At 39.0% G+C, this 22954-nt stretch overlaps 1 protein-coding gene across 7 annotated transcripts in view; it reads right to left on the bottom strand.

The window, feature by feature from the left end:
- Positions 1–58: 58 nt before the first annotated feature.
- DBT (dihydrolipoamide branched chain transacylase E2) overlaps positions 59–22954 on the bottom strand; it is a 49867-nt gene continuing 26971 nt past the window's right edge. For 5 of the 7 annotated variants that reach the window (XM_036069528.2, XM_078072700.1, XM_078072705.1 and 2 more), the window contains 7 exons: positions 18583–18704; positions 12572–12788; positions 10651–10817; positions 6889–6966; positions 5570–5761; positions 5351–5422; positions 59–1726 (listed from right to left, as the gene is read on the bottom strand). In XM_036069528.2, the coding sequence (XP_035925421.1) occupies positions 1559–1726; positions 5351–5422; positions 5570–5761; positions 6889–6966; positions 10651–10817; positions 12572–12788; positions 18583–18704 (1016 nt within the window). In that variant the 3' untranslated portion in view covers positions 59–1558. Of the gene's footprint in view, positions 1727–5350; positions 5423–5569; positions 5762–6888; positions 6967–10650; positions 10818–12571; positions 12789–18582; positions 18705–18927; positions 18966–20285; positions 21028–22954 lie in introns of those variants that run through there. The other 2 variants (XM_078072703.1, XM_078072702.1) reach the window with 2 other exon arrangements.

Genomic DNA, 22954 nt, shown 5'->3' with positions numbered 1-22954 from the left:
TAGAAGTTTACTATCAAATGTATAACAAATACACACAATAGAATATTATGCAGCCATCTAAAGTATGATAATGTAGAATTATTTATTGACATGTAAAGTTACTCATAATGTTAAATTAAAAAATCAAATTACAAAATAGTAGATATAGCATGATCTCATTTTTTTAAAAAGAATAGCTATGTATACAGATACCTTGATCTAAACGTTAAGAGTGATATGATTATGGATGATTTTATTTTCTTTGTAACTCCTTGTACTATCTAAATTTTAAAAATAACATTCATTTGACTCATTATTTTCTACTTTACATGATTCTCATTTTGAAAAAATCGAGTAGATTTAAAACAACTTCTTTTTTGTTACAAAATTTCACTCGAACATACAGTAGTCAGTTAGACAACATTAGAAGCAACCTGGATTTCTGAATGCAAATCAAAACGTTGGATTATATTCACCTTGATGCTATTTATGATTAAAGTGGGCCTCTTACAAAATGATCTTTATGATACCTTCATTTCTGTATGATATTTATTGTTTTAATGTCCATAATTACCCATTAGACTCTTCTCTCTCCTCTTATTCATTCTTTCTCAGGATATGGAGAATGGAATACATTATCCTATCCTATGTTTTAGCTAAAGACAAGAAAGATAAAAAATAGTTAAAAGGCAATAGACTTCTAAATGTAAAACAATGTCAGCGGCTGCTATATTTAAAGCACTTTCTTTACATGAGGCAAATTTGCCAAGGTGAACTTTTTTCCCTAACAAAACACCAAAACATTACCAAAATTCTAAAAGTACATTCATTTTAAACAAATGCTTTTGATAGCCTTACTGGTTATAAAACTATAATTGGGCTTTTTTTTTTTTTTTTAAGTAGGCTCTATGCCCAACGTGGGGCTTGAACTCACAACTCCCAAGATTGAGTTGCGTGTTCTTCCGAATGAGCCAGCCAAGCATCCCTATAATTGGGCATTTTTAAGATTAGCGTATAATTTTCCCTTTTAAAAGATATTAATTTATATAAAGACATTTACAGACAATCTCTACAGAGCAACATAATCATGGAAATCTTAAAAGGTTAAGTAATTGCACTTATTTTATACAACAGTTAGCGTTATTGTGGGGAAATGGAAGATACTTCTGTATGTAAATTCCTTTTCCCAACTAAGTGTAACTGACAAGTTTCATTAAGGTCAGTCTAAAATAAAAAAAGAAAGAAAAATAGGGTAAACACTGGATATGGCAGTCTCTCCTTTAGTAACATTAATTTTGTTGTTCTTGCTAATTTGAACCCATGGACACAAAGACCTCAGCACCATATTAAGAAGTGACACCACGACCTATAAAATGTGACAGCCCCAGGAGAACTCTTACACCATCATTCATTTTCAGTAAAATGTCTAACAGAACAGAGATAAATATTGTGCCTTGGAACCTTAATTATACAATACAAATCATTTCTAATACAAATTGTGATGAAGAACATGTGTTGCACAGCTAGGCTCTACATATTCTTTGGAAGCTCAAAAAGTTCAGTAATATCCCATCGATCTTCATTTCAGATCAAGTAGCATAAAGGCTGGGTTTTCTAAGTAGGATTTCCACAAATTAGAGAAGCGTGACATTGTAGCACCATCAATAATTCTGTGATCTGCTGACCAGCTCACATTCATTATCTGTGCTTTATATACTTCTCCTTCCTGGTTAAATCGGGGAAGGGCCTAGAAATAAGACAAAGAACAGAGTCAACCTTCACTTGCTCAAAGGCTCTAGCAATGGTGCAAGATTAAGCAAACCCTCCTCCTTGTAATAGAGAAGAAATGGGCATCCCGAATGACTTGAAAATGCTAACTCTGATTTTTCCCATTTTTATATTTGCCTCAAGCTTTCAGTTTCTCCAAGGTACTTCCCTGTCCCCTGTACAATTTCCATATATACAGTAAATCTCATCTCAGAATCCAATTATTTAACAAGTATTTATTGAGCACCTACTATGTACCAGGTACTCTTCTCGATTCTGTGGCTAAACCAATGAACAAAACAAGTAACAATCCTTGCCTTCTCGGAGCTAAAATGTTAATGTAGAGAGAGAGAGAGACGATTAAGATAAATAAGTAAAATATATAGCATGTTAGATAACGAAAAGTGCAAAGGAAAAAATAAAGCCACGTGGAAAGGGGAGAGAAGGTAGGCAGGGGCTAGATGCAGGTGGCATTTTTTGTTTGACAGGCTGGGCAGGGAAAACCTCACCGAAGCTTCCTCACTGAAGGCAGTGAGGAAAAAAGCCAGATAGCTACTCTAAGAGATACAGAGGGGAAGCAGGACTGGACTGTTGGAGGAACAGCAAGGTAGGCAGGATGGCTACAGCGGAGGGGTAGGGGTGAGAGGTGGGAGATGAGGTCACAGACGGAGCAGGGGAAGGCAGGGCACATTGTCAAGAGCAACGCTTCTCAATCTGTCTTTGGTAAATGACCTACTGTTATTTTTTAAAGTTTCTATTCCATTGCAAGCTATTTTTAAAAAACATATTAAATTACTAAAGGGCACCTGGGTAGCTCAGTCAGTTAAATTACTAAAAAAAAACAAAAAACCAAATTAAAAAAGATACATAAAACCTAAAACCTAAGCCCGGACTTCTTATTAGATTCAACAGACCTAAAATCACCTGTCAGACTGCTGTGAAATTATCTAAGCCCTATTCTCCCTTTCTGTACTGACCTCCTCACAGTCTGGATACAGCAGTCAAAGCCCCACATGGGTCCCCGATTACACTGAGGAGCACCCATGCAGGGCCATGTAGGCCATTGCAGCTACTCTGGCCTTGAACCTGGAGTGAGGTGAGAAGCTACAGGTCTCTGAGCAGAATGGCCATTTACCAAAAGGGGAAAACTTCAGAAGGAGCAAGTTTGGGGGTGGGGTGGGGGAGGAGGGTGATGAGGAAAGGAACAGAAAATTCAAGATGCCTAATTAAATATCCAACCAGGATATATGAATTTGGTGATCAAAGGAGAGGTCAGATCTGGAGATATAAACTGGGGTGTCATCAGCATATACCTGGTGCTTAAAGCCCTGAGCTAGGATCAGATAAAGAAAAGGGTACTCTGAGGCTTAGAGATTGGGTGATAAGGTGGTCTGGGCAAAGGAGCCCCAGAGGGAAGAAGCAATAGATGGGAGGAAAGCTGTAACAGCAAGGTATTCTGCAAGTTGCAGTGAAGGACGTTTTCCAAGGAAGTGGTGTCCATCAACTGACTCCAGGGCAGCTAACAGGTCAAGGAAGACAAGCACTGAGAACTGAGTTATGTGGAGGTGTTAGTGACTTAGACCATTTATCAACAAGACATTCAAAATTTACAGTGAAAACAGAGTAGCAAAGGAGAGGTGACACAGAGAGAAAAGAATGAAATACGCACTGTTTGTTCCTACCCAGTAAATATTAGAAGATTTATACTTCAAGAACTATTCTTCATAGCTTGATGAAATCCTGGGTAAAATGATTTGGTAAACAGGTATCTACTGAAAAGATACTTGCATACCAATGTTCATAGCAGCACTCTTCACAAGAACCAAAGAAAGGAGACAACCCAAATATTCATTAGAGCCAAACAGATAAACAAAACATGGTACATACATGCAGAGTTTCAGTTTGGGACAGTGATGGATGGTGGTGATGGTTGTAAACATGTGAATGTACCTAATGCCATTGAATTGTACACATTACGATGGTAAATTTATGTTATGTATAGTTTACCACAATTATATATATACAATCAAGAGGAAAACACATCTCTTTAAGGAAGGGGAAAAACAAGACTTTGTCGAATAGGTATGATAGCTGGGAACCTATAAGAAGTCAGAATCCTGTGAGATTCAAATGCTGAATTCTTGCCGGGTGGGGAATAGGTGACAGGGAAGGTATGTTCAGAGAAACTCCTGATTGACAAAGAACAGAGTCCACTATGTGTTTTGGGGTTTTTCTCCCTATCTCCTCTATGTGCCAGGAGGGAAAGTAGCTGCTAGGAAGAGGGAGTAACATAGCAGTTAACCAACTGAGCCACCCAGGCGCCCAATGGGAGTAACATAGCAGTTAAAGTACTATCTGCAAGAAAGCAAATCAAAGGCTGAATGAAAGTATCTGTGGAAGTTTTGGAGGCCAATACAAAAGTAGTAACTCATGAAAGACAAGTCCCAGACGTGTTCAGTGTGCAAACATCATAAATATAAAGAAGAAAGATTCTTCTGAAAACATGAAGACCAAAATAAGTCAATATGGTGATGACATTTAACAATGGTGGTACTGAAATGGAATCCAAGAGCTTAATTCTTTGATTCTGGTGGTTCTCAACACTGAGTTAATAGAGACGCCCACGCCCTATCCACCACCCCCTCAGTTCTGATTCAGTTGATACAGGGTGAGCTTAGGCACTTTTTTCAAGCTCCCCAGATGATTCTAATGTGTAGCCAAGGTTAAGAATCACTGCAACCCTTATTCTAAGTCAGTGTCTCTTAAAACATGGCCAAGAGATCACTCATGTTGGAATCACCTGGGTTCTTGTTTAAAATGTAAGTTCTGGGGGCTCTGTCCCCAAGGCCAAGAATAGTGCCTTTTTTTTTTTTAGAGAGGGAGGGGCAGAGGGGGACAGAGGAAGAGGGAGAGAGAGAATCTTAAGGGGGATGCACACCCAGCATGGAGCCCAACACGGGGTTCAATCTCACAACCCTAAGATAATGACCTGAGTCGAACACTTAATTGACTGAGCCACCCAGGCTAAGAATACTACTTTTTTTAAAAAAATATTTTATTTATTTATTTGATAGAGACGTAGCAAGAGAGGGAACACAAGCAGGGGGAGTGAGAGAGGGAGAAGCAGGCTTCCCGCGGAGCAGGGAGCCCAATGTGGGGCTCGATCCCAGGACCTTGGGACCATGACCCGAACTGAAGGCAGATGCTTAACGACTGAGCCACCCAGGCGCCCAAGAATTTTTAACTAGTACTCTCAATGAGTCTTGAACAGAGTGAAGTTTGAGAAAAATGGTCTAAATGGTGTCTCACTTTGTTGTAAGTAATAGTTTGGACTGGCTAAATAAAGGTATTTTGATAGAAGCATATTGGCTATATTTGTGATTATCCATAAAGACTTGCACCTGTGCCTGGCATGAGCCACTGGGGTTCCATACAGAACAACCCACTGGAATGGCACGCCTGCCTCTTAGGAAAAAATGATTGGCTTACAGAGCCAAATGTTACCCTCCAACCCAAAGTGAGGGCAAAACCTCAGACATGGTCACTCCTGTGTTTACCCTCCCGATTTGCTAAAACTCTTTTGCCAATTATTTAATAAACACACCTTAACTGATCCGAGAGCCCCAATTGCTACTTCAGGTGGCAGTATCACTGCTTTGGCATAGGTACCACCAATCTAAAAAAAAAAAAAAAAAAGTAGAAAGGAAGAGTAGAAAAATTAAGCTTTTGAGGAACAAATGGCAAATGAAATATATTTTTAATCGAGCATATGATCAGAAATCTTAAGATATGATTTGTGAATTTGAACATTTCTATTACTCACTGATCCAATGTTGGAAAGAGTAAATGTTCCTCCTGTAAGATCAGTGGTACTGAGCTGACCTGCAGAGCCCAATTTCTGAAGGCGGTTCAACTCAGTGGCGATCTCAAATATGGAGCAGATCTGGACGTTTTTCACATTAGGGACAATCAAACCCTGCTCAGTATCCATTGCTATCCCAATGTTGTGAGAAGCCTAAAAAGAAAAAAATTATACAGTAGGCCTTTTCATAAGTTAACAGAAAAGAAAGGGCCAACCTTCACTGTCATAAAAACAACAACCAAAAACTATTTCTACCAGATTGATGATTTAAAGTATTTTTAAAGAATTTTAAAAAGATTTTTTGGAAAAAATAAAATTTTGTCAGTAAGAATATTAGGCAACAGGCTATTTCCATTCATTATTAGTAGCTATATAAGCTGGTGGATATAATAAGACTTTCTGGGGAATATTTAATAATATGTACCAACATTTATAAAACTTTGTGTTAAGGAGATAAATACAGAGTATGTAGAGATATACAGGGATATAGAGATATACAGGGATATTGAGCCCCCTGATGCGGGGCTCAATCTCAGGACCCTGGGATCATGACCTGAGCCGAAGGCAGAGCTTAACGACTGAGCCACCTAGGCGCCCCTATTATTATTATTTTTAAGTAGGCTTCACACTCAGCGTGGAGCCTAATGCGGGGCTTGAACTCACAACCCTGAGATTAAGACCTGAGCTGAGATCAGGAGTTGGATACTTAACTGACTTGAGCCACCCAGGTGCCCCTCATATGGGAAGATTTAAGATCTAACCCCCCTAAAATATCTAAGCTCCTGATTAGGTAGAAATATAAATAAGTATTAGCATCTCCAAAACAGATCTCAGTCTCAATAAATCTTCACTCCAAACAGAAGAGTTCATTCAAATGGAATTCATACTTTCATTACTTTTCCTATTTCCGTTCAAATTATTCTTCTTTTAAAAACTGCAGGAACTCCATTTTGAGAGAGGTTATCTCTTTGAGGGGAGGGTATGTAGGAGGGTTAACATAATCCATTGCCTGACAGCCATTTATTTCCATTATTTTAAGCAATAAACCAAAGGGGCTTAAAAAATGGAACTCCATATATCTGAACAATATCATTAGTAACCAGTAAAACCAACAACAATAACAAATTGTAATTCAGTTTAATATTTCATCCCATACCTTTAATTCTAGTCTAAAAAAAAAAAATCACTATTCGAGGTACAAAAGAAGCTTTTCCAACCTATAAGCACAACTGCACCATTTTCTATTTATAACAAGAACTTTTCCACAACACATAGCCAACCTTATAAGTTACATTCTGGCAGTTTTCATCCACAGAAGCATTAAGGATAGGAAACTGTAGTAGTCCCAAGGAAGCAGCCTGTTTAACAGAAAGAGAATGCAACATTAGCACTCTTAACTCAGAAAGGGAATTGGAAGCAATAAAGGGTGTGAGGGAGGGAGAGAACCCTTATTTACACTGAGCTTAACTTCTAGTCTTCATGTACCAAGGCATATTACTCCCAATGTTACCTTCAAGCAGTGTGGAACTAGGTAACCTAATCACTTAAGAATAAAAGATAAAGTCGTCAGGCAGCTTGTCAATATCAAGGAGATTTTCAAAATAAATGTAGAGACTGACCAAAGTACCAAACAAAATGTCTAAATTCTACACGAGAAGAATTTTACCATAGAATCTTACATGAGAAGCAAATTTGAAGTTCAAAAACACACTGAATTAAAACAAAAAGGCGGTAAGCTGTTTCCCTGTGTCGAAAGAACAAGCACTAAGGGTTTCCAAGGGCACTGACCATTAGAGGCTAGTGCTCCACTTGGTGTCCTGGGCCAAGTGAAGGGCACAGCTGGTGTGAACATTTACTTATAGGCCACCTCCCCAAATTGATAGCATTTATGATTCCCTCCTCTGCTTTCTTCTCCCTTCGTCTTTTTTCCTTTTTTTTCTTCTTACTCACTACCATTCCTCTTCTGTCCATATTCAGACTTTCCTAACTGTCTCCCAAATGTTATTTTTACCTGTTGTTCTGCCCATCCAGGATCTAATCAAAGTTCACACATTGCACTTGGTTGTCATGCCCTGTATTACATTTAAAAAACAGGTAAATAAAAATGCTTAAGATTGTCCTTAAAATCCACCCCCCACCCTGGCCTTCATCTGGTCCAACTAAGAGTTCTTTATATGCATTGTGTTAAGTGTTATTTTTGTCTGTGGGTCAGTGGTCGGAAAAAAAATCATTTCCTTGAACTAGAGAGTTAAGGCAAGTTTTACTAAGCATTTGATTTGACAACTATAACTTAAATCTTCTTTATATAAAAAGTCGTAATTAAGGTTTAAGTGTTACACATAAAAACAGTATTTTGAGTGCAATCCAAATTTTGTGAAAGAAAAAACAAGGTGTGTGTCCCTAGATAAGAGGTCATTTTTTTCCCTATACAATACATAGTATTTTCCGAATGTTCTGAAACTTACATAAGCAGAAAAAATATCATTTTAAAACAAATAAAGCACACTCAATTTTATTTTCAAAATAAAGATCAGGTATTTCATTCAGACTGGAACGATGAAGACAAACGATAATAAAACAAATTCAGTATATTAAAAAGCTGGTCTCTCCTTGCTTCTAAACTGACGTCACCAGTGTCACATGTTTTTGTCACTTGTCACTCACATATTTTTAACTCTCCATTTTCCAGCTCTTTCCCTCAGCCTACAGATCTGTTCCAGTTTTTCTAGGAGGGGAGGAGGGCAGATGGAACCTTTCCTTAATCTACCCTGAACAACCACCATACCTGCCCTCTGTGCCTATGCTCCATCTGCCTTTTACCAGATACTTTTAGTGTCTCTTCTTCCTCGATTTCTATTCATCCACCAAATAACTGGAATCAAGCTTCTACCTCAACAATACTTTATTCTATCAGTTCTGGCTCAGGCCATTCATGACCTCTTAATTACTAATCCAATAGCCTGTTCCCATCCTAACTTTTGTAATTCATTTTTAAGTAATCTCCACACTCAACATGGGGCTCAAACTCACTCCCCCAGGATCAAGAGTCACATGCTCTACTGACTGAGCCAGCCAGGCGCCCCCATCACAACTTTTTTCTTCTCTCTTGGTGTGAGAGGATGAATGAACGGCCCCAATGGTTCATGCCTCTCTTGTATCCATGCCCTTTGGTGGTGCTCAGCGCAAGCTGACTCTGAGGTCAGTCATGCGACTTGCTTTGGTCAATGAGACAAGAACAAATGTAATGCAGCAGAGCTTGGAAAAAGTGCTGGAGCATTTCTGCTTCCACTCTTCATCCCTGCTAGTACTATGAGACCACATGCAGGCTAACATGCTGGGGAGCTGAGAAAGACGTAAGGGAGAGAAACGAGTCATCCCTGCCAAAGCCATCTTACACTAGCCCACCCCCACCAACCTACTGGCTGTCTGCAGACACAGAAGTAAGCTCTGCCAAGATCAGCAGACTGGCCCTGCTTGCCTATGGACTCATAAGAAATAATAAATGGCTGTTATTTCAAACCACTAAATTTGGGAGTGGCCTGTTATACAGCAAGAGATACACTTTGGCCTCTCGGAGATACTTTCCTGGTTTTTCTGTCGTCATACCACTGATCCCATTCACGCTCTTCCACTGTCTTTGCCAAATCCACTTCTATCTACCCCTTAAACACTGACGTAAAATCTCTAGCCTTCTTTTCTTCTCATTTGCACACAATTTAGGGTGATTTCATCCACCTGCTTCAACGACTGTCTCTCTAAAAATGATTCTATAGCTAAAATACAGCCCAGATGTCTCATTTATAGACATCTATTACATCTCATGTTCACAGACCAATCACTTAGTTGTTCGGGTAGCTGCTGAAACGCTGGAGATAAAGAACAGTGTGTGCCCCACGAGCCTCAGCACGCAGGGAAGAGAAAACGGAGCAAACACTTGCGCACTGCACTGAGATAAAGTGCAAAGGGAAACAGGAATATTTAACTCAAACTGTGACAGCCACAGAAGGCTTCTGGAGGAGGCTATTCCTGAACAGAATTTGGCACTTAGGATGTGCATGTATTTGATCAAAGGAGGAGGAGGCATTTCATGTGAAGTCACATATTCCAACAACTATGCAGGCTTAATCCGACCAGAACAGAGTGAGTGAGTGCCTGAGACATGAAGCTGGAGAGGTAGGAAGCAGAGGCTTGCGATCCTATTTATATGCCAAATTCAGGGGGTTAGCAACTGACCTGAAGACAATGAAGGAGACCACTGGAAAGAATCAGGGCATAATATAGTACTTTCATTTATAGAAGATTCGTCTTGGTGCAGTATGCAGAAAGGGCTGGAGGGAAGCCACACTGGACTTAGAGACACCAGTATGCATTTTTGAGTAAAACAGACCAGAACCAGAAACTTAGCTTCTCCACTTAGCTATATATCCTTGACAAGTTTCTCAACTTCTCTAAGCCCTAATTTCCTTAAACAGAAAGTGGGAATAGCAATATCTGCATGTCAGGGTTATTCTGAGAATTAAGAGATGATGTATACAGCATGCTCAGTACATGGTCTGCTACATGATACCTGCTTCATAAATGGTTGTTAATATGAGCTAGACACTGAGCTGCTTATGGTCAATCGACAGTCTGGTTTTATACTGGTCGCAAGGCCTAGAAACAATTCCCAGGACCCTCAATGTAAGTTTGTTGAATAAATGAAAATGAATACATGTCAGTGATATGCAAGATCAATACCAAGTCTTGTTATTGTTCAAATCTGGATTTTGCTGGAGTGATCCTTTCAGAATTAAAGGCTTTATTTAACAGGCAAGACAATCCATTATCTAGCTCAAAGAGATGAGCTAATAAAAATATGATACAAATTTTAATTTTATAAATTCCTAAGAAACAAAGAAATAGTGCACGTGTACATTTTTCTAACTATATGATATGGTGAGAAGTAATATTTTTATCTAAATCCATAGTTAACATATTGCGTATTTGCAAAACAAAATTCTAATGTCCTATTCAAGCCCTGTTTGAAATGAATGAAATCTCACCTTTAAGAAGAAGGGCATAAAGGTGAGTTTAATTCCACGAGCAAAAGCAATGGGTTTTAATTCTTCTCTTAACTTAACCAGTTCAGTAAGGTCAACTTCATCACAATATCCAAAGTGAGGTATCTTCAGGGCTGCAGACATGGTCTTAACCATTGCCTTGTGAAAGCCTGGAAAACATTAAATATAATGAATATATATATATATATATATATATATGTAAGATTTATTTATTTGAGAGAGAGAGCACATGCGCAAGTGGGCGCATGGGGGTGGGGGAGGGAGAGAGAAACTCTGAGCAGACTCAGCGCTGTGCATGGAGCCCAAGGCAGGCTCGATCTCACAACCCAGAGGCCATGACCTGAGCTGAAACCAAGAGTTGGACGCTTAACCAACTGCGCCACCCAGGCATCCCAAATTTACATGTATTTTTTAGTTCTTTCTTTTTAAGGTTTATTTATTTATTTGAGAGAGAGAGAGAGGGAGGGAGAGACAACAAGAGAGCATGCAAGCCCCAGTGGGCAGAGGGGCAGAGGGAGAGAATCTCAAGCAGACTCCCCACTGAGCCCAAGGTGGCTTGATCTCATGACCCGGAGACCATGACCTGAGCTGAAACCAAGAGTGGGACACTTAAGACACTGAGCCACCCAGGGCCCCTATATTTTTAAAATTCTTAAATCCTTTAAACCTTTTTACTAAAATTGAGGGTTTTCTTTTTTTTTTTTTTAAGATTTTATTTGACACAGAGACAGCGAGAGAGGGAACACAAGCAGGGGGAGTGGGAGAGGGAGAAGCAGGCTTCCTGCTGAGCAGGAAGCCCGATGCGGGGCTCGATCCCAGGACCCCGGGATCACGACCTGAGCCAAAGGCAGACGCTCAATGACAGAGCCACCCAGGCGCCCCAAAATTGAGGGTTTTCTAATGTCATTTACTTTTTCAACTAAACTCTCCCTCTCAAGCCTACCATCTTCATTATGCAATTGAAAGACACTAATTCCAATGCTGGAGCACTGACTTCAGCATAGTACCCAGTGTCAAGTGTAATGATATTAAGAGGTAACTGCCTTTAATGCTGTAGTATATAAAAAAATATGTATAAAAGGATGCAAGCCATGTATTTACTTACTGGCTTTCTTCCAAAGCCACACTTCTGGATGTTAATCATCCTAAGAGTTTATAAATAACAAATCAGAGCTAGTTATTTTGAAGCTGACTAAAAATTATGTTTCTAACATCCTGAGTCTTTAAAAAGAACAATTAGGGGCGCCTGGGTGGCTCAGATGGTTAAGCGTCTGCCCTTGGCTCAGATCATGATCCCAGGGTCCTGGGATAGAGTCCCGCATCGGGCTCCCTGCTCAGCGGGGAGCCTGCTTCTCCCTCTGCCTCTGCCTCTCTCTCTCTCTCTCTCTCTGACTCTCATGAATAAATAAATAAAATATTTAAAACAAAAAATAAAAACAACAATTATCAGTATATAAGTTTATATTCCAAGAAACCTGCTAACATATTGCTCTTCAGAAATTAGCAGTAGAGGGGTTCCTGGGTGGCTCAGTCGTTAGGCACCTGCCTTCGGCTCAGGTCATGATCCCAGGGTCCTGGGATCGAGCCCCACATTGGGCTCCCTGCTCTATGGGAAGCCTGCTTCTTCCTCTCCCACTCCCCCTGCTTGTGTTCCCTCTCTCGCTGTATCTCTCTCTGTCAAATAAATAATAAAATCTTAAAAAACAACAACAACAACAACAGAAATTAACAGTAGAAATTGAAACATTTCCTGGAAAAACTATATTATTTCACCATTTAAAAAAGTATGATGAATTTGAACTTTCCCCTCAGTAAGAATTGAAAACACCATATTATATACCTGGATCTTTGAGGAAAATTTCCCCAAATAACTTGTAGTAGTGCCTTACATTACTGTTATTACCTTTTATGGGTTCTGTTTTATCTTTGCCTATGAATACTGGAGGTTTTGATATTGGTATAGGAATAGTTCTGTCTTTTGGTTTTGGTGGAGGTGGCACTATTTCAGCTTTTGGCGAAGGAGGTAATATAGCTCCAGTCTGCTTTTCCAAATAGTTGAGAATATCTTCTTTAAGTATTCTGCCATCTTTTCCTGAGCCAACAACTTCACTCAGCTTAATCTAAAAAAAAAAAAAAAAAAAAGACATTTTAATGTTAAAAATAAAAAAATAAAACCGGTGTGGGAAACAAAGGCAAAAGAAAAATTAAATTTCCTTACTACCTTCAGCCCACTGACAAGTCCTTGAGACAGGCAGAGTGACATTCCTCTAGGGACTCAGCTGCCTGGATGTTAATACTTTGCTAAGAGCAAAAGGCAATCTTAGCTTAACATTATCCGGACCCCAGGATCCTGTAAATTGTCTTTAACATATAAAAATTCCTTTGGAAACTTCCTTTATCTCTACCCCTCAGACATATGTTGGCAATCATCCCCCAAGCACATGGTCCACTGATACACATCTGAAGGGTCTCATGACTAGGGTTTTATTAGACAGTAATGAATAACCTTTTCCCAATAGCTAGCCCCCTGAAGGTCCTGGAAACCTAGCTTCCAAAATTCCTTAGAGACTCACGCTATCCCAAACCCCATCCCAACTTGAAAGTATATAATGAACCACTCCTCATGACCCCAGTGCAGCTCTTCCTGCCCACGGGTCCTGTCCCCGAGCTTTAATAAAACCACCTTTTTGCACCAAAGATGTCTCAAGAATTCTTTTCTTGACTGTTTGCTCTGAACCCCAACATTTTCCTACATCAAAAACTATCTAGAAATATATCCATCATTAAAGTCTCTAAATGGCATTTATTTATTTATTTATTTATTTATAGAAATATATCCATCATTAAAGTCTCTAAATGGCATTTATTTATTTATTTATTTATTTATTTATTTATTTGACAGAGAGAGACAGCAAGAGAGGGAACACAAGCAGGGGGAGTGGGAGAGGGAGAAGCAGGCCTCCCATGAAGCAGGGAGCCCGATGCGGGGCTCAATCCCAGGACCCTGGGATCATGACCTGAGCTGAAGGCAGACGCTTAACGACTGAGCCACCCAGGCACCCCTCTAAATGGAATTTAATCAATTGAAGGTAAAAATAATCTCTGCCCAATATAAATTTGTATAAGGAAATAACATTTTTATTATCTTAATAGAATGCTATAAACTACAGCTACCCTCCGTATGTAATCATTTGTTACTTTTTTTATTCATTTGTTACTTTTGTATATACTGTTCATTTGCCCATGTGGTAACAATGCAGTATCTACATTGTATATAATCCATACCTATGAAAACTTACATTTTATAAACAGTCAACTATTTTTAAACTTCTTGCATAGTTCTTATTAGATTTTTTTTTTTTTTTACTTTTGGAGACTATATAAGATCGGAAAATTAAACACTATAAGCAAATGTAGACCAGTGTTTCTGACCTTTTGTAGAAAGCTAGATGGATTCTCTCACGTCAAGCAGTGGCATAAGCAGCCAAAGGCATTGCGGCTAAGACCAGAAATCACCAAAACTAGTGCAGTACTAAGGAGACAATCTGTAAGGTCATGCAAACCTGGAAGAACCAGGAACTAGTAGTCATTAGAACCAGAAGAGGCCTGCCAAGGACTAAGACTAATTAAACTTTAAAAAGGTTGGACCTCTGTAGCAAACAGACTCTCCAGATGCTGACCCTTCCACATCTGACTGCATTAAAAAGGCAACTGCCACCAGTTTCACCCGACTGATTTCTGAACATAAGAGATCCTCCACCGCCCAAACATAGTAAGCAGCATGTGCCAAGCGCTGACCCAGACCAGACGGAGTCCTCACCTCAACCGTGCACTCAGGGACTGACTTGGTGTTTGGGGTGTTAACTTCTTACCCCTTACTGTATCTTGTTTGTTGTGTGACTTTATATTTGTAATTTGTTTTGTGTGACGTGTATGAAGCCAAGTTAAATGCGTAGTAAAATGTCATTGAGTTTGGAATCCTGAACTTGCTTTACAATTATGTTAACCTTGCCTTGTGATTGAAGAAAGCTGACACCGTGGAAAGACACAACTCATGTACATGCCTTTATAGCATATTCGAGACAACTTGGCCATCAGTAAACTAGTAACAGTTAAAATAATCATCATACAAAAGTTCTCTTAGTTTTTTTCCTCACAGTTGTTTAAGTACAAAACACTGAAATTAATTTTACTGAGTAAATTACTGTGAGTTTCTCAGCCCAAGTTAAGTGTCAAATGTTTTATTGTTTCTTTTGTTTTGTTTTTCTTTTTAAAGATTTTATTTACTTGAGAGAGAAAGAGCATGAGCATGAACAGGGGGCGGGCAAAGGGAGAGGGAGAAGCAGACTCCCCACTGAGCAGGGAGCCCAGCAGGGGCTTGATCCCAGGACCCGGGGATCATGACCTGAGCCAAAGGCAGATGCCTAACCGACTGAGCCACCCAGGCACCCCTTATTGTTTCTACATAATAATAAATGACATAATTCCACTTTCCACTAGATACTCATTGTGAGATTGTGATTTATAATAAGTATACTTTTGGTCTTCCTCCCCATTTCTGGCACAGAGCTCCTAAAACCCCTGAAAGGACCTGGGAAAAGAGGTCTCTTTTGTTATGTTAATGAACTTTTGAAAAGCCCTTAGGGAACTAAAAATGGAGGCTCCTTGCCAGGGGAACCAATCTTGTGATAAGACGTTTGAAACTTTCAGTACCCCTACTCCAAATCTGGGGAGGGGTAGGAGGTTGAATCAGTTGTCAATGGACAATGATTTAATCAGTCGTGACTATGTAATGAAGCCTTCAAAGAAAACCCAAAAGAGCTGGGTTTAGAGAGCCTCTAGGTTGTGCGCACATGGAGATTTGGGGAGAGTGGCACACCCAGAGAGGGCATGGAACCTCTATGCCTCTTTCCACATACCTTGCTCTGGGTCCCTCCACCTGGCTGTTCTAGAATTGTATTCTTTTATAATAAATCGGTAATCTAGTGAATAAATGGGTTTCCTAAATTCTGTGAGCTGCTCTAGCAAATTAATCCAACCCAAAGAGGGGATTGTGGGGACCTCTCATCCATAGCCAATAGGTCAGAAGTACAGGTAATAACCAGGCTTGCGATTGGCATGCTGAGTTGGAGGGGGGTCAATGGAAACTCCTGTCTGTAGCCAGCCGGTCAGAGGCATAGGTTATCACCTGAGCATCTGAAGTGTTGTGTGGGAGGGTGGGCAGTCTTGCAGGAATGAATCATTAACCTGCCAATTCTGACACCAGCAAGAGACTGTGTCAGAACTGACCTGAATTGTAGCTACCCAGTTGGTGTCCAGAGAATTGCTTGTTGTTGTGGGAACCATCCCCATCCCCAAAACACACATTGGAACTGGGTCCAGGAACCTAAAACGTTCATGATTCTCTCTGGAAACACTGTGATCTGGCTTTATTTAATCCCCTTCTATGTTTGGTACAGAGATAAAGTATTCTCGTTAAATTTAATTCTCTTTAAATAAAAAGACACATAAGCTTAGATGATAGCCTCATACTTACTGTGTGTTTATTAATTTCTCAGAGTTAAATCCTGCATCATTTATTAGTGCTTCTCTAAGGATGACTTCAGAAGAATAAAGGACTTTATCATATCAAACATTTAGTTTATAACAAAGAATACTGAGGATTTAAATAATTTTTAGGTAATTTCAAATAACTGTAAATGACACTGGTTTTTAATTTTAAAACAAACTCAATTCATAAATATGTAAACTGCAAAAAAAGAAAAGGTAATTTATAGTAAGTAATCTAGTAATTTCTGGTAATTATACAAATCTTCTACTTATTATATACATCTTTAAGAAATGGTATAGGAAAGCAAAATCATGCATTGCTACAGGTAGTTTTGCTTTTTTTTTTTTTTTTTAAAGATTTTATTTATTTATTTGAGCTACAGTGAGAGAGCGACAGAGCATGAGGGGGGGGCGCGACAGAGGGAGAAGCAGCCTCTACACGGAGCAGGGAGCCCGACGTGGGGCTCGATCCCAGGACCCTGGGATCATGACCCGAGCCGAAGGCAGACGCTTAACGACTGAGCCATTCAGGTACCCCAGTAGTTTTTCTATATAATTAAGAAAAACATCAGTAAAATACTTTATAACTTTCAAAGTAATACATAACATCAATCTTTCATCTCATGCCCTTACCAATGTAGTGTTCCACATTATTTCTATTTTCTATTATGCTAAATAGTCTTCATATTTGAACACATTTAATCACTAAATAAATTTTCATTAAGGGTTTAAAACATAATTTACCCAGGGGCGCCTGGGTTGGCTCAGTTGGTTGAGTGCCCCGACTCTTGGTTTGATCGCAGGGTCCTGGGATCGACCCCCACGCTGGGCTCTGTGCTCAGGGCAGTCTACTTATCCCCCTCCCTTTGCTCCTCCCCCTGCTCTCTCTCTCATAAATAAATAAAATCTTTAACATAATTTACCCAAGCATATCCCTCATTTTGAACCTGTATATGCCTTCTCATTTTGACTATATAAAACACTTGGAAGAATGTATCCTAAATTATTTCCTTCGGATAGTCTCCCAATGGTAGGATAAGTGACTGAAGGGATATGAACATTTTAATGACTCATTACATATTTCTAAAATGTACGCTTTTGTTTTTTCCCACTGTAACTTAACTACCTCTCTCAAAAAACAGACAAAAACCCTGCATTATGGGGTGTAGTGCAAAGAACCCAAGTTTGTAAAAGAACAGATGTGTTCAAATCCCCAGTTCAGCTACTTACTTGATTTGAGGCAATTAATCAACTTCTCTGCCCTTTCTCATTTGCAAAATGGGGATAATCCAAACTACCCTGCAGGACGGCTGTGAGGATTAGAGAGAATGTGTGTGTACACGGTGTCTGACTCATATATGCTTAAGTAATGGACGCAGTCATTGTTGAGGCAGCATATCATGCTTAAGGGTACTGGTTTTGGAGTCACAGAGCCTCACTACAGAATCCTGGCTCCACCAGTGTTAGCTGTGTGACCCTGGACCTGTTACTTCACCTCTCCAAGTCTCCAAATAGCCCCCATAACTTACAGCATTACTGTAAAAATTAAATGAGATAATGTGTACATACTGATTCCAGTACCTGGGAGCCACCTAGCCCGGGATAAGCACAAATGACTGACTGATAAGAGGGAATTCAAAAGGCTGGTCTCCATGTCTCAAGTCAGTACAGTTTCAATGGTTTTCCCTAACCCCACTGGATCAGATCCTTGAGACCACATGCTTGCCCAGCCCATTTCCCTTCTCTTCCTTTCTCTGTCTGCTTCCCTCATTCCCAGAAAAGTTGTTCCTTCCCTCAACCAATCCATCACATGCATCCAAATCCCTGTCTCAAGCTGGCCTCTAGGGGACCTGATCTAAGACACTAGTATTTACAAATGTGCAATAGATGGTAGCCCTGACTATTATGAGGCTCTAAGGAAAAATAATAAAACCACACTGCTCGGGCGCCTGGGTGGCTCAGTCGTTAAGCGTCTGCCTTCGGCTCAGGTCATGATCCCGGGGTCCTGGGATCGAGTCCCACATCGGGCTCCCTGCTCGGCGGGAAGCCTGCTTCTCCCTCTCCCACTCCCCCTGCTTGTGTTCCTGCTCTCACTATCTCTCTCTCTGTCAAATAAATAAAATAAAATCTTTAAAAAAAAAAAAAAAAAAAAACCACACTGCTCAATTCATATAAGTAGTAAGTTTGCAATTTCTTGTTTCTCACTGGTGCTTTTCTGCAACAATCACTTTTTAGTAACATACATTATCATTTTTCTCTAACCTCAACTTGAGCCATCTCTTCATGGAATAGGTGGCTAACTTTTCATTGACACAAATGTATATTTTCTAGGTAACCTCACACTTAAATATTAAGACAACTCACGTTGTTTTCCATCGCTAGGCGGCGAACTGCAGGAGTTGCCAGTGTTTTTTGGCCCTTTATCTCTTGGTGTGTGTGTTCATCATGCGACACAGCAGGGGTTTCAACCACATCTTCTTCTGAATCTGGTCAACAAGGTACAATTTTACTCTTTAGTTGAAAATATTAAAAAATAAAAACAAGCTTCGTGGCTTGTAATATATAAATAAATTCAACTTAAAAGATATAATCAAAAGCATACTAGTCAGGCTACTTCGAAGTGGGAAGACACAACTTCACAATGGGAAACAAACGGGGTGGGGAGGAGGGGGGTATTGGCACCTAGTGCTGTGGAATGTTTATTATTACCTGGTGTTTACTTCATTTCTGTTAGAATCATGCAGCAGCTACAAGTTAAAAAATGAGAGCTTCTTCAATAAATTTTTAAACGTTTTATATTTTAAACACTTCCCTAATAAATTTCTCATTTACACTTACAAATAGTATAGAGTAAGAATCAAATGTGAGGCAAATGACATGAAAAAATCATATAAAAGTCTGTGACAATCTTAAAACGCTTTCCTCAATTAATAAAGCATGTAACATTTTTCTCTGCTTTGAATACGGCTTAAGGAAGGCTGTGGAAGATTTTATTTTCATGGCTAATGCTAATTTGGTTGGTCTATTCTCTAAATCTAGATAGATGAAAAACTACCCCAGGCTATTAGCATGGATTTCTGCAACCAAAAATAAAAAAGTTTTTGAGAGCATTTAATTGTCTGATACTTGGAAATCCATGCTGTATAGCAGAAATCTCTGTGGTAATGAATGAATTAGAGACGAAGCCTCTAAAAGCAGGCAACTGAATTTGCTCTGACATTCCATTCAAAGCAAGTAACAATTCTTCACTGCTGTACCTATGGAAAGATAATCTCTTCATTCCTCCTCACTGGTCTATGAACTGGCCCAGGGGAGCTCTCAAAGTTCCCCTAAGGGTGAGGAAGGCAAAACAAAACAAAACTTGTATTGAGCATGTAGGGTAGCAGAGTATGCCACCCCAAACATGACATTTTTGTATACTGATTATTTTGAACTGTAGGCACCTGAAAAACAGCAAATGCGGGGAAAGGCATTCCCTAAACTCTCATGTGCCTAAAGACAGATCTTCCAGAAGGAACTCAACTGTCATAAATCCCTTCCCCAGGAGTTTCATCCACCAGGGAAGATTGACTCCCATCATGAGGGACTAGAAATCAGCACTACACTCAAACTTTGGCCCAAATTGTCATACCTCCCATCTGTTCTCTAAGGACCCATTCATCTTCCTGAAAAACTACTTACTCTCCCCTAAGAAGCCAACATCTCACTTCCTCATTCCCTATCAAAATGATACTTAAGCCTAAACTCTAAAGCCACCTCTTTGAGTTACTCATCTTTCCCTGGGTGTCTGCCATGTGTAGATGAGGTATACGTGTTAATAAACTTCTATTTTTCTCTTGTTAATCTGTCTTTTATTATAGGAAGTCTCAGCTAAGAACTCAGAAGGTTAGTGGGATAATTATTTTTCCTCCCCCACAAGGACCTATTATATGTCAAATACTGCACTACATATGCAATATCATAATTTAATCTTCACTCCAACTATGTAAGATAGGTGTTATTATCCCATTCTATGGATTAAAAAAAATTGACACTTGAAAGGTGAAAGGACTGGTTTAAGTTCTCACAGCTAAGAAAGTGAAGAGCTGGGATTCATTCCTAGGGCTGCCTTGCCCCGTGCTGTTTCCATTAGTTCACGACCCCAGTAAATTTTCTTGGCGGTCACAGAAGCTAGAACACAGGCTATTGTTCAAGGTATAGTTTTGTTGCAATTTGAGAAACCCTGTAGTGTTGTCCACATCTGTTAAAGTTATTGGAGAAACTAGTAAGAAAGATGAGCATTAGGAACCAAGATGCAAAGGGAAACCAAGGGGATTCAATTGTAGGAATTCCAAATAAAACCTGAATTAATGTGTATTTGCTGGAATATGAGAAATGTATAAATGCCCAGAAATACCCAAGTTATATATTTCCAAAAGATCATTGAATTTACTGTTACCTTTCTGAAAAACATTCTGATATTACATTACATATTATTTGTAGTAGTCAGGTAGTTGTTGGAAGAAAGCTCTCTTCAGCACTAAAATACCACCTTACTACATAGAACGTTAAATCATTTTCTAAGTTTTTTATACATATTTTCTCCTTTTATGATCGCAACACTGTTAGAGGAATGCAGGGCATATTTCTCAATTTTACCAATGTAGAAACAGACTCTAAGGGGCGATGGAGTTAAGGCTAACCTAAAATTTCATAACTCTCCCCCAAGTAAAGTGATTTTCAGGATTCCAGCACTATACTCTAATATGTGGGATTTTATTCTTCAGTAGTGGATTTAGAATATACAGTTTTAAAAGCCTTACTTAAACGTTTAAAAAGAACAAAAGAACTCTGGTAAATAAGCACTTTTTGTCATGAAAACTGTCAATGTTGCCAGAATTCCTCATGTGATGCAAATTTATAATAGAACTATTATTTCAGATTAACTAAATAAAAAAGTAATTTGAATCAGTAAAAATATTAAAACTGAAGTTGCAATATTCTTAGGTATTTTAAGAACTAAGTAGTCAATTAATTCACTTAATTGGGGAAATTTTTGTAGAGAAAATGTTTTGAAATACTAAAGCACTCAAGGGTATTTGAAACAATTTGTTTTCATAAAAAGTTTTAAACTTTTCTCTCTGCAAAACTGCTTAGGAAGACCTTTCCTTGTAGAACAAATGTAAACATTAGTTTAGGTCCTAAATAAATGATCGTAAGTTGAGAACTGATGATACTCAAACCAACGAGATCCCACTGCATTTTCTTTTTCACATCAAATTATTGAAACAGCTAATTCAATCAGTTCAGTCTACAACTGGCTGAACAAAAACTAAGTTATAGCTACCGTTCATGCCCACTTACTATGCCCAGGCATTACACTCTGCAATTTATGTATTTAGTTTAATTTAATTAAATGACATGCTGTATTCTTAGAATGGTTTAATGTCAAAGAGTTTTTTTTTTTTAAGATTTTATTTATTCATTTATTTATTTGGGGGGGGAGGGGAGCAGAGGGAGAGGGACAAGTGGACTCCGTGCTTAGCACAGAGCCCTACATGGTCAAAATCAAGAGTCAGACACTCAACCAACCGAGCCACCCAGGCACCCCTGAAAGAGCTTTTCTTTAACTCAGAACACTGTATTAATCCTGGTAAACATTTTAATATTACAAACTTTTTGTGGGGTGGTGCATGAGTGGTGCAGTTGGTTAGACTTCTGCCTCTTGGTTTTGGCTCAGGTCATGATCTCAGGATCGTGAGATCGAGCCCCATGTTGGGGTCAGCACAGAGTCTGCTTCAGATTTTCTCTCCCTCTCCCTCTGCCCCTCCCACTCATGCTCTTTCTATCTAAATAAATAAATCTTTAAAAAAATAGATTATAGACTCTGTGGGACACCTAGTTTATGTTATTATAGCAGATTTTCATAAATATGCATATGAACAGTGCTAGAAATTCAGTCCCAGTGTTCTAGATGCAGAATGGAGCTGATACTCATAGAGTAGGCTGAAAAACCAAAAGCCAGATGCAGAATTGTATTGTTTCCAGAATAATAAATGTTCATTAGCATGTTTTTGCAGAATCAAAAAAAGATTCTAGGCTATACTCAATACCCTCACTTTAGGAAGGAGTAAAACATATAAAGTTAAAAAAAAAAAAAAAACTAATGATTCCCCTCAAATGATTTTGAGAAGTTGGTATAAAAAAGTTCAGTTATTTAAAAAAGTGAGGAGCCATCTTACTTTGTGAAATAGACTAGAGAAAGCCAGGTTAGCTGTAAAAAGAATGCATGGCAATATACTTAAAACTGAGTTTCCAGCAGATAACACAATGAGACATGGAATAGCTTTGATATTATCTTGATAATATTAAATAACTGGATTTCAACTTGTAATACATATTTTTTAACAGTATATGTCTTGTAGTAAATGTGCTGCTGAAGCGAGCACAGCAGTATATGCCTTCTAAATGTCACACATACAAGGTGGCATAAGTGAGTCCAGTAAGCTCTTTTCAAGTAGAGGTCTGTCTACAGTCAAAGCACTCACAGGTAGGACTTGGACATCACAAATAGAGTTTCCCTTCTCAGAATTATCCTGATACTCTGGCCTTGAAAAGCAGACAACACCACCATGTTACAAAAGACAGTACCACAGAATATCATTTAAACAAGCACTGGAAGACAGGATTAATTTCCAATACTACTATTAAGATGTCTAGTTTTGATCTCTTATACCCTTGATAGTTCTATGCTATA

This window comes from Halichoerus grypus, chromosome 5, assembly GCF_964656455.1.
Source record: "Halichoerus grypus chromosome 5, mHalGry1.hap1.1, whole genome shotgun sequence".
In the NCBI taxonomy this organism is placed as follows: domain Eukaryota; kingdom Metazoa; phylum Chordata; class Mammalia; order Carnivora; family Phocidae; genus Halichoerus; species Halichoerus grypus.
This window is presented reverse-complemented; position numbering and strand designations above follow the sequence as displayed.